General features: G+C 47.1%; 1 protein-coding gene across 2 annotated transcripts in view; it reads right to left on the bottom strand.

The window, feature by feature from the left end:
- mob2a (MOB kinase activator 2a) overlaps positions 1 to 17,518 on the bottom strand; it is a 52,729-nt gene that overhangs the window by 19,532 nt on the left and 15,679 nt on the right. The window contains exon 1 of one of the 2 annotated variants that reach the window (XM_079163383.1): positions 12,598 to 12,813. The exons of the other annotated variant lie outside the window; for it this stretch is intronic. Coding sequence (XP_079019509.1) covers positions 12,598 to 12,635 — 38 coding nt within the window. The 5' untranslated portion in view covers positions 12,636 to 12,813. Of the gene's footprint in view, positions 1 to 12,597; positions 12,814 to 17,518 lie in introns of those variants that run through there. 2 annotated transcript variants of the gene reach the window in all.

The raw sequence follows: 17,518 nt of genomic DNA, 5'->3' as shown, positions 1-17,518 counted from the left end.
TGGGAGGTTGTCACAGCATGCCCTGGCGGCTCGCTGCACTCCTCCCAACATTCCTTAGCCGGAGAGAGTCTCGATCCATCCAGTAATTCACCACCTGGGCAGCCAAACACCCGTCTGTCAAGTTTAAGAGGCGCGCACACACACACATACATACACAACCAGGGGTGCACCTGTGAGCTTTAACGATCAGGTGCAAGGTCAGCTAATATTGAGGGAACTGACGGAGGGGGAAAGGTCACGGATTAGCGGTCAAAGTGGACGAGAGTCATGCGAGGAGGCGAACCTGTGGAACCAACTGGTAACACGCTGCTGCATCACAGGTGTTCATAGACAGCACGGCCCGCAGGTGGAATAGTAATGAGGCTTTCCTTTCCTGCTATACGGTCACTCCATCAAAAGAGAGATTAATGACATGACAAAGGAGTGACAGTGTTGATGGGTGCACTTATACAATGACTTATACCTCGTAAACAGAGGTGAAGAGAAGCAGTCACTGAAGGGAACAGACTCAAGATAACGTTGAGTACCGCTTATAAGCCGAGTTCATTCTTAACGATGGAAACGGGATTAGAGAAAACCGTCAGACCGCATGGTCCATTTACGAGCTGTTCTGGATCTTTTGATCAGATCAAACTGTCTTCATCAGCAGAGGGGTTTGGCTCTCGTGATATTCAAGTTATTATACTAGCACATTGTAGCACTCTAGGTGTTTGCATGCGTTACGCCTCGTGCACTGCTGGAGGAAACAGAAAAGGTTACTGAAGGCTACGCGTCTTCCCAGAACTCGAATAAACCTAAGACCAGGAAAAGAATGTAGCCTTTCCTGGGAATAATGAGATAACCTTGGCACTGGGGTTAGGACACGAGCGCGCACTAAACCTGCTGATCTCCCAACTGCAGATACAATACTGAACATTTCTCAAGCAAACCAAAACATCACCAACAGATTACAGCTCCAGTGTAACACAACTGTGAGAGGAACATTCCTTAATTCACACACACACACACACACACACACACACACACACACACACACACACACACACACACACACACACACACACACACACACACACACACACACACACACACACACGGTGTGAGAGCAACATTGCCACCTGCTGGCACAAAATGTAGGTGTGCACAGTTTACACAAGGTGAGGGAAGTCAAACCTAACAAGCAGCAACATGACTCTGTAGAGAAGTTAAAAGGGATATGAAAACTATTTGTTTTACATTTTTTTGCATCAGATGCATTTGCTAGAAGAGAGCTGAGAGTATAAGCTGAGAACAGTACCCACCCCTGGAAAAAGCCAATAACTGCAGACATAGTCTAAAACTTACACAACCTCACAGCTAGACAGAGTTTTCCATTCCAGGTTTATAATAAGGGTGTGGATGCTCTGTGTGTGTGTGTGTGTGTGAGTGCTTTTTTTGTGACACTTGAAACCAAACCAGCACTATGCTGATGCTATAGACGTCATCATCCTTTGCAGACTGTAAAACCTAATGAGTTACTTTCCACTACTGGTGTGGCTGAGTAATACCAGGACCATAAGAGAGAGCAAAGTGTCAAACATTAAAAAATACATAAAGCAATAATTCAGCAATTACCCAGTGAAACCACTTAGCGAAGAGAGGTGAGGTCTGGGGGGGGGTCAAATGCCACTGTTTGCTCAGGAGCACAAGAGGTAGTCTGTCTGTGTGTGTGTGTGTGTGTGTGTGTGTGTGTGTGTGTGTGTGTGTGTGTGTGTGTGTGTGTGTCTGTGTGTGTCTGTGTGTGAGAACAGTGGTGAATAAGGTGGAGGGGATGGAGGAGAAAGACCGTCATGGAATACAGGGATGGAGGAAGCCAAGAGGTGGTGGCGGGAAAAGGATTGCCCATGTTTGCACAGGATGTGTGCGTGGGTGTGGGTGGCATACATGTGAGGTGAACAGAGCTCTCTTTTCATGCCCGCCCCCCCCATCCCCAGTTTTCAATGATGGCTGGCCTCTCAGCTGGTTCTGTGTAACAAACCAATCGGAGGGGTCAGGTAAAGAGATGCTCACCGACGGCCCGAAACAACTAGTACAAAATAGCTAAGATGCAAAGTCTTCTGGGAGCTCTTGAGGAGACGGGACAGAGCTCACAAAGTCAGCACTGTGGGGACTGTTGGTGAGTCTTAAGAGCAAATGATGCAGAGATAAAGAGGACGGAGTGGGTTTCATGCACACATGTTTGGGTGGCTTTCTGTTCTCTGCATGTCCTCCCCGATCCAGCTCATTAACTCCTAAATGAGGGCATTTAGTCACAGATTTCCTACCGAGGGGAATGTGGATGAAACGTATGGCGCTTCCCATAACAAACTCATACTCACAGTCACACACACACACACACACACACACACACACACACACACACACACACACACACACACACACACACACACACACACACACACACACAGACAGAAATGTACAGAATGTTCCTTTAACATCGAGTTGAGTAATTTGCACCGACAGCCTGAGAAACCAAACTTCACTACAGTGGGGAATGATTGATGACGAGCAGACAAAGTTCATGTCCGCTCCACGGAATGTGTCGAGATATTCTACACGTCACTCTTTGGGCTCCAACAGAGCGTGAAAAATGAAATGAGGAGACTATGTGAACAATGCTTAAAATCCGTATCAGATAAAAGACGGGTGTGGCACAGCATCGCCCTGGGGCCAATAACCCCAATCCAAAAATCAGAGAAACCATCACGTCAAGCACAAGCGATAATGATTTAAGAACCAGCTGATAAGATCAACATGCTGCCGAAAGAGCACAAGTCAAATCCTATTAGTGCGCTTCTTAACACCAGCAATAGGTGTATTACATCACTCGTGCAGGGACTGCGCGTTCTCTCGGCCCGCAAACAGTTACAAACAAACTGAGGGATGAAATGAGAGGTTTAGGGGACCACTTTCCCAGGAGGAAGGTCTCCATTTCCTTCATCAGCAGACAACACGACTCCAGCAGACTGTGTGGCACGTTAAGCGACCAGCGACGCTGGTGTTTGAGTTGTTATTTCGCCCCCTTCAATGCTCTTTAACCCCGAGATCACTGAACTGACTGAGCTACTGACGAACAGTAAACAAGAATTATATTCAACAGAGAGGACCATTTTATTCATAGTACTTATCTTTTGTAAAGTAGTTTTCAATCATTTAATATGAAGGGTAAACATTTGTTTTATTTAGTGGAAAAAACTGGGCTGGTTGAGTCTACAAAGTTGGAAAGTTCCAGTCATAGAATAACATTTTAACGGATGTCGTTTCCTCAAGGATGAAACCTCATTTGTTCCTCATCTCCTGTGTTGGCCTTCCTCCGTTGTCAAATTTCCTCACAGTCTCTCATCTCAGTGAATGACGCGGGCTTCTGAGAAAACAACATTCATGTCCGCGCACAATTTCATTAACAGCGTTCACCACAGATGTGTGTGCGAACATTATGTGTCCGTCAGCGGGAGCATTTCGTACAGTAGCCGGTATCTCTGCAGAGCATCGCTGGAGCCGTCACGGCAGCAGAGGCTCACATCTGCCGCTCCGCTCGTCACAACGAAACAAGGACATTTTCAAAGAAGAGTACAGCCAGTGCCTCCCTACGCCGTGCAAGATTAATTAGTGCTGCTCACACAATCTACCACAGTTCACAAGGTGCTTGATTAAAAAAAAAAAAGACCATGGTGCATTCTGTTCTCTAGGCAGATAAGCAAAACCAGAGAATATCATCTCAGAAAGTTAAGAAAACAAAAACATGTAAGGGTGTTAGTTTAGCCCCAAAATCCTCAGAGGTCAAGCAAAAAAAAAAAATGGGAAACTAAAATTCCTCCCCTGATGACTAGACGAGATCTCGCCGCCATCTGATAACAGAGGAAACTCTGGCCCATTGTGCGAGTTCGATTAACACCGAGCGGATGAAAGCGTAGGAAGTGGTCACACCCAGGATTTGGCAAAGAGGTGAAGAGAAGAAGCATGTGACTGAAGGAGGCCGACGGATTAACGAACCAAAACCCAAGCTGGTGGAAAATATGAGCGAGCCGGTGCTCCCCGACTCATGGAAGCACACTGCCAAGAAACAAGGTCGTTTATGGTCGCTTTTATGCAAATCTAACGGACAATAAAGTAATCTGATATCTGATGAGCATTTCAACCTTTAATCAGCTCAGATTAGACCTGAATGAATAGGTGTGTGTGAGTGTGTGTGTGTGTGTGTGTGTGTAGCGACACTTCTCCTACCCAGAGAGGAAGTCTGAGCTCTCCAAGGAAGATACTTGGAAGGCAGTCATGCATGACTCAACAACAACAACAACGCCACCAAACGACTGCAGCTCAAAAGCAAGACATTGTGCTGGACAGCCCGATGCAAGTCCCATCACACAGAGCACTGACAACACACAACAGGAGATTATTATTTATATTTTGTCCTCCGCCCAAAGACTTGTTTTCCAGTAATTAGCTACGACATAATCTCATGTTTGGATGTCAGTAAATATCAATCTTCGGGGGCTAATTAAGAGGAAAAACACAAAGTGTGTACGTGTGTGGCAGAGCGGTGTTTTTTCTTTCGGCCGCCGTGCGTTTATGTGTCTGGGCCACAGCAGAGGAGAGGAAGAGGTGCACGCGGGAGTAGGGCCGCTAGGAGACAAAAAGGGAAGCGGCACCAAAATGTTCTGGAAATTCCGGGTCAAAGCCACGCATGTTTTGCGCCTTGCTGAGATGACGGTGAAACCAGTGAGGCCCCGCCCCTTTTGTCAGAGACGGGCATGGAGGAAATATTAGAGCGAGTCCTCTGTCGGTCTGCTGAGAGGGAATAAGATGTATGAACGAGGGAAACAATGGCATTGTCGTCTATAGATGGAGCATCAATGAGGGAGGGAAGGAAGTGGGCGTAGGCTGCTATCGGTGGAAAATAAAAGAGAGGAGGACTGAAAGGAGACACAAGAGAGGTCAAATCAATAGATGTCCTTGGAGCAGCGAGAGCAGGGACTCTGCCTGCCCCCCCGCCCTCCTTCCACTGCTGCAGCCGCACAGATGTATCACATGCTACGCTAAAGGATGAGTTGTGAAGGGAAAAATATTATCTGACCCTTTATTATGAGCAGAATAGATCAGCGGCTCTTAACACTGTTAAGTTGAGCGTGTGTGTGTGTGTGTGTGTGTGTATGTGTGTGTGTGTCTGCTTGCCAGGGGATTCAGGTGTAAACAAGCCTCTGATTGGCTTAGAGGAGTAACTGGCTCCCACCTGGGAAGATGAGCTTATGCTGGTGACATCATCTCTCCTAGAGGGGGATGGGAGGCTTGCGAGTGCATTGTGCACATCTGTCTGCAACGCAAAAGACTTCAATAACAGAAGAAGAAGAAGAAAAAAATACTGCAACTGAAGTCCATAACACACACTGGTAGAAATCAATAAGGTACAAAAGGGTATTCAAGGTTAGTCCTCGTTTGGCCGGCAGCCTCCGAGTTCGGTCAGTGAACATAATAAATGTTACGGACGTCACCTCAGAACATGCTGCAGTCAGCACTCTGCAGCTTCCCGGCTCGCTCCAGAGCAGCCTCTTTCGCCACGGCTACTCTCTTGATGAAATATGGTCTCGCAAGGTGAATGTGTTTGTCATGAATCTGAACATGACGTAGGGTGGGATCCAGCTGTGCTTTTAAGGCATGAAATATGATGATAATAAAACGTTCCTTGTCTGTTTTCCTCTCGGGTCTATCATGTCAGATGGTAGATAATTGAAACAAATGAGGGGGCACAGCTGCAGAAGGCACTGCAGCACTGAGGCAATTACACAGCTATGCAGCAGGCAAGTGTGTGTGTGTGTGTGTGTGTGTGAGAGAGAGAGACTACCACCTTCTCCGTTCAATTGGGCTTCACCAGACGGGCCCCCCCCCCATCCCTCTCAGTCCCGCCTGGGACAAACTCAACAAACAGGAAGTGAGGCGCCAAGGCACTTCCTGTCTCCCTTTAAAATGGGCCTCTTGTTCCCAAGAGAAGCCATCGGCTGCTGCTGAAACGACTGCTACGACCGTGTTCCCTGCCACCTTTACAGCACATACAAACACCCCAGGCCTTTGTTTTGATACTGAATTCTGTCCAACGCTTTTCCTTCCACCTGACCAACCTACAGAGTGAGCCAAAACCAATGAAGCCCGTCTCCACTTGCCAATTGGGCCACCAAGCAGCTGTGAGTTTTTCCATGTCTCGCACAGACAACTTCCACTCTGCTACGCTGCACCTAATACTTGTCTCATCAGCACTGGTTACGTTTTCTAAACATGTAGCGTGTTCCCGATTTTGCAATTTATCCCTGCTTCCAAGTAATTTTTCTATATATATATATATATATATATATATATATATATATATATATATACTGTATGTTTATCTGAATTATGTTGTTTCAGTAGCAAAGGAGCCGCATCCAGAGCTTTTATAATTAAGCGTGTGCATGACTGCGTGTGCGTGCGGGCTGACTGTGTGAATCTAAATGCAGAGGTGAGGTTAGTGCAAGGCCATCTCTTTCTCCATCTCCTGAGCCAGCAGGACTAGGCTGAACACACACACACACACACACACACACACACACACACACACACACACACACACACACACACACACACACACACACACACACACACACACACACACACACACACACACACACACACACAGTCTTTGTTACGCAACTGGCCCCCATGTGTGAGTTCTGCCCTCCGCAGTGACTGGAGGGCAGGTGAAAGTAGAGAAGGACAGTCAGTCAGGTCAATACTTCTATACTGACTACACTGTATGTGCACTGAATGACAAAACAGCTTGATCGTGCAGTGCAACAGCCACAGGGAATAATTCCATTCACTTCCTCCAGGCAAAGCTTTTAATAGACAATGATTTAGCTTCCTAAAGCAGCCCAACTTTCCTCAAAGACCGGAGAATTTCAGCTCGATTCTGAGAGACGGGCAGCAATATGCGGAGGGAGTCTGCGGGGCCGAGGGGAACGAGTGTGTAACGAGTGTGTAACGAGTGTGTAACGAGTGTGTAACGAGTGTGGGGTTCGATAGAGGAGAGAATAGCGTCCTTGTTGAGCTGCACGCTCCAGCTCTGTGGAGGCAGCCAGGCCTGCCAAAGATAGCCTAATGAGAGACACATGGAAAACAGTACGGCCTGCTCAGCTAATACAACACACACTAACACACAAACACACACACACACACACAGTGTGATGATACAGTCAGAACTATTGTTCTGCACCGTACATTATAACATTTAGCGACTGATCCACTGAGGGCAAACACACACAAGCTCTTGTCATGTGATGGAGCCTCGAGGTCTGTATGTGTCCGCTGTCCTGCAACACGTCAACACATAATACGGGTACAGAAATATTAAACCGCATAACGGAGAGGACAGTGGGATTTTATTTTTCACGCTGCAATTGTGAACAATGATGGCCACAAACTTAAACTTCAGACTTTTTTTTTAAGTAAACTCGTTTTAGGGTTAGGTTTTGTACATAGAGTATGATAAAGAAAATGAGATATAACATGCTATAACTGGCTGCTGGCTCCAGTCTTTACAGTGGCACTGATTGAAGGCATGACTTTTTTTTAAATCTAAATCTCAGCAAGAAAGCAAAACAACAAAAATGTTAAGCATTTCTTCTAAATAGGTGTTAAATGGTTTCTAATGGTGTGTTTACATGCATGTGATGACAAAAATAATTAATCTTCTTCAGTTTTTTTATGATAGTATACATAATACATAATTCAAAATGTAATTAAACTGAGATATCATCCAATTATACTAATGCAATTAAGTGTTTGTTGAATTTGCATCGTATAGTATAGCACAGTAAGTCTTTGTTCCTGACTGTAATATATAATAAAAAAGGCAAAGGCTGAGAAATGTCGGCCGATTCCGTCTTATTTTGCTTCATGTCCTCCGATGACAGACTGTTCAATCGCTCCATTTTAAACAGGATGATCAACATTACAGTTGACGCTGTTTCTACTCCACACAATGCTACTGTTGAAAGGCCAAACACTGGAGCCCAGGGGACGGAGGGCCTGCCCGGGCCGAGGTCAACGAGGACCTGCTCGGATGGGTGTGCCCCCCCCCCAAAACACACACCAATCAAGCCTGATGACATCACCGACTAGACGCCTGATTGGCCGACGAAGACGCCGAGGGAGAGGAAATGCCAGAAATAGACGTGATGGCCCATTTTGTCTTAATGAGCCCACGAGGCATCAGTGCACTGTCCAGGTCCCAACCCTGCCTTGACGAGGACTGGGGGAGAAAAGAACATAAGTAGGTCTATTCCTGGCACAGGCCCCTGCCTTCACAAGGCTTCTGTGTGTGCTTCACCGAGGCCTACTGTATGCAGAACACATATGCAGCCTCGCAGATGCACGACACACTAATACACACATAAACGACAGGCTGTTATTCATACTAAGAGTAGCCGTGAAGTGTAAACAAAGTTCTGAATCACAGCGAGGCCTGATCTAATCCAGCTGTGCTGTGTGTGTGTGTGTGTGTGTGTGTGTGTGTGTGTGTGTTAAAGCTACTATTTTACCCTCGCCATCAAAACGCTCCTCGGAGAAGTAGAAAGTTATATTTAGACTTTATACAGCAGTCAAGACAGGCTCAGGCTAGCTATCCCCACAACCACAAGAGAGGGGAACCAGTTCATTTCTGCTCCGACTGCCAGAGAGTCAAACTTAAATCCTCTACCGTCTCTCTCTCTCTCTCTCTCTCTCTCTCTCTCTCTCTCTCTCTCTCTCTCTCTCTCTCTCTCTCTCTCTCTAGCACAACAACCAGCTATACGAGTGCACGGCACAGGCTCTCAAACACATGATAGTTCAGTGGTCAATTCTGCTGGTAATGACCAGAAGAAAACAAGAGCACAGCCTGGTAGGTCAATGCTCTGCAAACAACAACAAAACAGAAAGAAAATGGAAAAGCGCCTCCCTGCCCCCTTGTAAGGGAACACTGTGTCCAAACAAACAGCGGTGCACAGCCAAAAGGGCACACAGGAGGACGAGAGCAAAAGTTGCCTGAATAACTAGCTGACTTGTGGCTACATGCCACTTCATTCCTAGTCGTAACCTACCCTCCTGACAAACCCCGTCACCGGCAACATCGAACACACCTCCCCTTCAAATCAGCTATAACAGGATGGCTATGTGCCATCTTATGTCCCTCTGGCCTCAACTCCCTCCTCCTCCTCCTCCTCCCACCACAAGTCAAGATACCCCTTGTGTCTGACTACAGCAGAATCTCTGCCTGCCACAGCAGCACCGTCCTCAAATGTCTCCTACAAAAACCGCAGCAGCATACCAGAGAGTGTGAATGTGGAGGAGGGTGGAGGGTGGGGTTAGTGAAGGTCTGACAATGTAAGTGGGAGAATGCTGAAAAAGGCGAGTTTGACGTAAACAACAACAATCAACAATCAACAACGGTAAAAGGGGAAGGAAAGGTCAATGAGGGAAAGAGAGAGAGACTTTGTTCACTACCGGTAGAAGAAGCAGTCGCAGCACACCAGAACCCCCATCCAGTCAGCGGTGCACCCTTCCTCCCTTTCACCTTCCCGTCTCCGCTCCTCTCTTGCAAAACCCGGCTACAGGTGCAGCGGCTGCAGCATAGCACCTCGTGTCATCGAACAGCTACTGTAGCGGCATCTGTCTTCAACGCGGGACGGACGGACAGATGGACGGATGCACGCAGGCCGATGAGGGAGTCAGCCAAGTGAATATGCAGAAATACTTCAAAAATCATTCACAAAACCAGACTCACTCCTCTGAGCATGTTTCTCTTTCTCCCTCTCCTTTCCAACTACTGCAACTGCCTGCCTCACTTTCACACTCCCTCTCACTCCCTCTCCCTCTCTCTCTCTCCCTCTCCTTCTCTCTCTCTCCCTCTCTCTCATTCGCTTGCTGGCTCCCACTTGAAAGGCGGGAAGATTAGCTTGGCAAACAGCGTCCCATAAACAAAATGCTGACTGCTGGGCAGCACAGGGTGGACTGCAGGGGACAGAGACAGAGCGAGCAAATCAGAGCAATCTTAATCATCTGTATACATCCTATACATCCCTTCGCTCACACAAAACAAACACGTGCCTTTTGCTCAATCTGAGTCGGGGTCAAACTCCCGTCAACCCTCTCTGGACAGTTAATCAGTGCAGCCAGTCGACAGCTCGTCATACTTCTGCACATGAAGTGACATGTGGCTGCATTATAACAGCGTGGCTGATTGTCAACTCTCGAGTCAACACAGAGGAGGGACTGCACACGTGAATGAGGAAACGTGCAGCACGGGATGTGCACGTATAACCGGGACACTTCATTCACACAAATGATGCAGAGGTACGGGATGGGAGGGGCTAGCGCGGAGGCAGGCCTCCAGGAAGCAAGCCAATCACTGCGGAGGACTTGTGTTGTGGTGTGGGCAAGTAAGGTGAAGGACACCGGGTGAATCATGGGCCTCCTTACATCTCTTCCCGCTCGTCATTCAATGAGAGCGATCAACTTGCTTTTGCCCTCTGCTGTTCACTTGCTTCCTTACACGTCAAAAACACACACAAACGCTTCCAAAAGGACTGCAGCGGTCAGGTGTGTGTGTGTGTGTGTGTGTGTGTGTGTGTGATGCTGTAATCGAAGGCTGCAGTCAGACAGGACACAGGATTAGCAGACCGCGACAAAAGGCAGCCGACACAGCGGCACACTGACGCTCAATGTCAAACGGCCCAACCGTCCAGAGGAAACTAAACACTACAGCCTGCCGAGAAAACGACCGAAAGACAACAGAGGCAGAGAGGACGCCCCCCCCCCCCCTTCACAGGACGGCAGTTATGTAGCCACCACAGGGGGACGCTTTTGGCTTTTACTCTGTCGCTTCCTCATCAAAGAACTCCTGAACAGTGAGATGGATTCAACAGAGCTAGCGAATGTTTTCACCTAACCCCGCTGCACACAACACAGTTTGTCCTCCCTCCGCTGCTCCACTCTGCTCCTGTTCTCTTTGAGATAAAAGATGACAAAGACGGACCGCAGAAGCTCTGCAAAGCACTTCTACATCCCATGACGTCATCCCTCCTCCTCCTCCTCCTCCTCCTCCTCCTCCCTGGAGGCCTGTCACCAGGAGCTAACAGGCTAACAGGCCTCCTCTTTCACTGTTTAATTACTTCATCCCTCTCACCTGCACACACGCACACACTAACACACACACAGGAATACACACTTGCAACACTCGTGACACCATTGCTCATGCAATGAAGGCGGAGGGGGAGAGGGGGAGGGGGATCTTGCACGAGGAACAGAGGAGGGGTGTACAGCGATAAGTGGGTTTTTGGCACTCATTTGTTCTCTTTGTGTTTCAGTACCTAAAAGTCAGGAAGTGGGTTTGTGTCTGTGTGTCAAGTCCAGCGGAAGGCCATGTGCCCTGTAACAAGGCAAAGGGGAAGAGGAGTGCCACAGGAAAAGTGAAAAGAAGTGAAACTGCCATTACATTAACTGTCACTTTCAACAATATGAGCAACTTCTCATGGGTCGCCTTGAGTGTGTGTGTGTGTGAGTGTGAGTGTGAGTGTGAGTGTGAGTGTGAGTGTGAGTGTGAGTGTGAGTGTGTGTGTGTGTGCTTCCTCAAACTTTTGGGCCTTATCATGAAATCCAGACCAACAATAAAAGCAAGACATCCGTCCGGACGGCGGACAGACAAAGAAAGACTTTTTCTTATAAACTCGTGACTTGGAGAGATAACACAATGAGGAGAGAGAGGGAGACCGAACCAGTGGGCCGGGGAAAGACCCGACTCGTGTCTGGGTTTAGAAACGCCAGGATACGAACACAGGCCGTTGCAATCATGTCAAGGGTAGGTGTGTGTGTGTGTGTGCGTGTGTGCGTGTGCAAGTGTGTGTGTGTGTGTGTGTGTGTGTGTGTGTGTGTGTGGGGGGGGGGGGGGGGGGGGGGGGGGGGGGGGACACGTAGTGCACATCATTCACACTGCTACACAAACGCATACAAAGTTGCTAGGTGATGGGATGGCAAGAGGGGGGTATTTCTGCCAAGGGGAAGGAGAGAGAAAGATAAAAGAGGGAGTGAGCGGAGAGATAATTTTGCTCTTTTCCATAATGGGATTGAGGAAACAAAAGGGAGAGCCCCACACCCCCCCACACCCTTACAAGCAAGACAGACAGGTTTCTCCTGATCCTGCCTCACAGTCATACACGTGGGTGCCACAATGAGATGATAAATGATATTACCAATGTAATTTTGTTTGCATACATACGCGTGTACTGTATACGTGTGCATTTCTTACCAGGTGTAGACCTTAATATAGACCACAATAAAGAACAGGGTCAACGTGTGCTTTAGCATTATTGAAGAGTTATCGTAGGATATAAGTGCAATAAAGACACTGCGAGCCTCCATGGGAGCATCACAGGGGAAAGTGAACTGATTTATGAGCTAAGCATGTAACAAAACCTCCTCTTCCTACTCCTCCTCTTCCTCTCCATATGGATAACACGTTATCAAGTAACCGCTGCCAACATGACGTCCGTCTCTTACCTGTTCAGCGTGTAGGACCCGTTCCGTTTAAACCTCATCCTGGACGACAGGAAGCGGATGAAGAAATCCAGAATTGACGGCGTTTCAAGCTTTTTGTCGCAGCCACGTAAGAAAGAGACCCCACCGTGTCTCTCTCTCTCCTCCGGACGGCGGCAGAACAAACAAAACGCGGAAACAATACGGAGTTGCTCTTTGCAGTCCCGTCTCTCTCTCTCTCTCTCTCTCTCTCTCTCTCTCTCTCACACACACACTCCTCCAGCACCTTTCTCTCTCTCTATCGTTCCTTCCCAGACCTCCTCCTCCTCCTCCCCCTAGTTTCCGTGGGGCAGGGTTAACGACTCCTCAGACTGCAGGCGTTTCGATTCAAACAAAAGGAGCTCGTATCGGTGGAGGGCGACGCAAGTTGGGAACAAATCAAATCCCGTGATTTGACCACGGAGTCTGGTCGAGGCTGGGTCGGCTTTGTGTGCACTGCCTCGCTGACGCAAACCACCGCGCGTTTACTCCCGAAAAACACCAGAAGAAACTTGGGACTATTTCTTCCATCTATATATCTATTCATTCGGCCACATAACACCGAACTAAAGCTACGTCTAAATACAGAGAACGCGAGATCTTTATGGAAAATGGTCACCGATGCGAGCCAGCTTCATTCTTCTCCCCATTCACGATAATGGGGAAGCTCTCATGTTTCAACAGCGTTTCAACAGCGTTTCCTATCACACACACACACACACACACACACATATATATGTGTATATTCCTCCATATGCTGAACACAAACCAGACTCCACCAGCCCAACACAGCTCCCGTCAACGCCTGAAGAGTGAGACAGATTTAAGGCTAAGAATAGGACCGAGGATCCATTAATGCCATTTAAATCCAAAGTAGCCCTTCCAAGAGCAGGCGTGTGTCTCTTTGTAATGGACAAGTCGCGATGCAGGATGCTGGTAAACGTGCAGGACCTCCAGGGCCAGAACTAGGGATTTAAATTGATAAATGACACATACAACTGGTTAAGAATAGAGTACATAATAGGGGGATGTGGTATAATAAAGAACGAAACAGTGGATTTCAGGAAATTATACTTTGGATTATTACAAATGATTGTACAGGTGGTAATTTGCCTTTAACGATGATACAACTGGAGGTCCACATACTAAATCTGCCACTACGAACTCTTGACCTCACACCAGGTGCTGCAGTGAGGGACAATGACCAATAACAATGGACCACAATGACTGGCTGGCTAGTGCGTAATGTCCCTGCATGCTTTGCAGCATTTTCAGCATCCTATGTGACAAACACGGCGAGAAATGACAATACAAATGAGCTGCAGGAATTTTACAAAATGCTCAAACTGTCTTTGATGAGACAGAGAGGTGACACTGGAATGACTTTACAATGATACGAGTGTGATGTTTAGTGCTGCAGCCTCAGGTGTGTATGTGTGCCCTCAGGGAAGATCGCTGGCTGCCTGATCTGTACGCCCCTGGGACTGTGTGTACACTGGATACAGCGCGGGCGAGTCAAAGCTCTTGTTTTGTCAAGTTTGGATTATATGGTGATGGGTAACAAGAAGAAAAAAAAAAAGAGTTGGTACAGAGAAGTTGGAAAATAGAAAATATAGATGGATGGGGAGAGAGGGAATATGTTGAGCAGAGGGCCAGACCACAAAGACTGACAAATGGAAAGACCAGATGTGTTTTACTTACAGCCAATTGAGAAAGCATTGTGGGGGGGGGGGGGGGGGGGGGGGGGGCATGCAACAAGGGTCCCAAACTGGATTCAAATCCACGATGTTTATGTAATGTGCTTAAGTACTTGCAAGAAGCCCCACAAATTGTGTTTTATAACTTCTATGAAGATTTCTGGAAGTGACAAGAAGACAAAAAAAAAGAAGGAGCTATTTTCAGCTGAACACTTCTAAACTTCAAATAATCGCCATGATAATAACGACAGAGATTAACTACAGGACAAGTTATCTAAGAGCAAAACATTCAGTTCAAAGGATCCTGAACACTGCGTCCGCTAAAAGAAATATGAAATGTCTTATTAACCTTTGTGTGTACAGGTCTGGAGGATTACAGTACAGATTGATGAATCCAGGCAAGCGGTAAGTTTAAGAGCATTCAGGGTTATTCAGCATTGCGTCATAGAAGTGTGTGTGTGTGTGTGTGTGTGTGTGTGTGTGTGTGTGTGTGTGTGTGTGTGTGTGTGTGTGTGTGTGTGTGTGTGTGTGTGTGTGTGTGTGTGTGTGTGTGTGTGTGTGTGTGTGTGTGTGTGTGTGTGTGTGACTCCTCCACTCCCGCAAAAGCACTCAGGGTCGGTTTCAACGGCTCCGAGCTCGTCTATTACAATAAGAGCAGCCTGGCACCAGAACTGCTGATCAATCGCATCACTGCTGCTCAGTCAGTCACTGCAGAGTTACACAACAGCCACTGGAGGGGGGGAGAGAGAGGGAGGAGGAGGAGGATGGAGGAGGAAGAGGACTATGGGAGGAAGATGATAAACAGAGGATGAGAAGAATGTGGAGGACAGAGGTTTGAGTCCAAAATGAAAAAGGAGGACGGTGGAAGGAAAAGCGGGAGAACACTGAATGCAGAGGCACAATTAGCCGGAGCTTTATTGATGCCCCCCCCCCCCCCACCTCTACTCAGTCACAATCCATTCCTCCTTCCTGCACTTATTCATCGCTTGCACCTTAACTTCCCTTGGTTTCACTGCTCCTCTTGCAGCACCTCCATTAAGCTAATTTGAGCTTTCTTGATTCTTTCGCAATCCCCCATTCTAGCCTCTCTTCCATGTACCCCCCCCCCCCCCCCCCCCCCCTCATCTTTTCCCCCCTTCGGTCCATAGAGCTCAGATCCCTCCCCACATCTTCCTGCTGCATGTTGTGCAAGAATGATGTGAACTTTAAGTTTGTGTCCGTGCATACAGATAGTGTTCAAGATGCCAGTCAACTGCACAACGCCTTCTCTCTTTTTCTATTTTGTCAAAAGGAGGAAGCTGCAGATTTGAACTAAAATGCTCATAAACTCGTCTCTCTTTGCCACGTTCCAAGTGACAGAGAAGCTTCCAGAGAACAGTCGTCGCTGGCTGCTGTGGAATAGCCCTGGCCCCTCCACAGGCTTTCCAGGAATACATTGCACAATTAAACGCCGGACCGCAGTGCACAAACACACACACACACACACACCACTCCCTGCTGTAATGCCCAAAAAAGATGAATCTTACGAAACAGCAAACGTGTGTATTACGCAATTTAATGCACATAGGGTCTTGCTGCCAAGCACCAAGAACATACTGTTTCTGTCACCAACACACCCTAAATATGTTTCAGCCCACACAAATAAACACACACACACTGAGCACAGTTCGGGGTATATGTGGGCTGGGGCCACGCCAAGGGCTGCAGTATGAAAGGGCCTATGTGTACAGCAGGCTGGGCGACGCCAGGAGTCTGTCTGTCACACACAACCGGGCCCACAATGAGGGGACACTACTATAACTCACCTTTACCTCAGCAGGCCCGTCTGTCTGTCCGTCCATTAGTCCACTGGTCTCTGTCTGACCATCAAACTGACAGTGATGTTGATGTTGTCTCAAGTGTCTCCTGGATGTTATGTTTGGGTGTTTCCGGGCTCTGCACTGAATCAGTATTATCTTTCCATATCTGGACAGCTTTGTTTGCCGTTCAAATTCAGGGAAATTAAATGCAACCGTATCCACGCACTGATCATTGCTTTAGTGTTTTGAGAATGTAAAGCTCAGCAATAGTGCTGGAAAAAAAACAATCTAATTTAAGTAAAACTGAAAAAATGATGAAGTGGTCATGCTGAAACCATTAGTCGATGTCAGTCTGCAGGTTCGGGGCTGTTGGTCAGACAGCCAGTGATATTTCTCACCATTGTCTGTCAAAGCAAACAATTAATTGACAATAATCCTCATATTGTTGAGCAGAATATGCGTTTAAGGAGTCTGAAGGGAAAAACTATAAGAAAGTGTCTATTTTCTTCACTGATTGAACCTCAATGTAACTATGTTTGACGACTTTCAGTTCAGCAAAATAATTGAATAAATTAAATGGTTAAACTATAAACTATTAATTAAACTATAATGTTATTCCTGACCGTGTGGAGAAAACACTTTAAAAATACTAAAAATATGTCTTTTTTTTCTTGAGTAATTTGCATACTGAATCAAATATGAATCACCTACAAATGGAAAATCATTTGTTGTGTGCTCACCAGTCACACATCCATCCTGTGACCGGGGAGCGATGTGGACACTGCTCAGTGAAGCACGGATATGGAGAACTGCTGAGGACGGTGGGACAATGACGCCACCTACTGTCTACCAGAAATAAGCATCTCCACTTTGTGGTTCAGGCAGCAGGCAGAGGTGCAGCCGTTCACTGATGTCCTGTTGACTGGTATGCAGGCTGGTATTGCTGGCATGTGAATAAAGGCTTTGCACCTGAGATGGGAGGGAGCAGGTGAGGATAGAAGATTAAAAAAAAAAAATCTAAAAAGACAAGGGAAGGAAGGAAGGAAGGAGGCAACGCTGATGCCTCAGGGATGTCTGGTATTGCTGGTATGTGAAAGACGTTTTAGGGCATTTAATGAATGGAGGGAGACGAGGAGGAAGAAGGCCTGTAAGGAAGCTATTGGGGGCGAGTTGTTGAGCAGCCGTGTTGGATCCTTTGTGGAGAAACGCATTTAAAAGCTTCTGGGCTTTTTTACCGTCCGTGAAGAAAAACAAATCTCGGATCTTCTTTCGCATTGAATGACCGCTGTGTGCAACCGCTGATAAATCATGATTTGAATATCTACACTAGCAACTTCACATGAAAATATAAAGAAAAAGGTATTAAAATAAAAAATGAATAAATGGAGTGTGCCTCAGCACAGAGAAGAA

This window comes from Pholis gunnellus (assembly GCF_910591455.1).
Source record: "Pholis gunnellus genome assembly, chromosome: 7".
Classification (NCBI taxonomy): Eukaryota; Metazoa; Chordata; class Actinopteri; order Perciformes; family Pholidae; genus Pholis; species Pholis gunnellus.
This window is presented reverse-complemented; position numbering and strand designations above follow the sequence as displayed.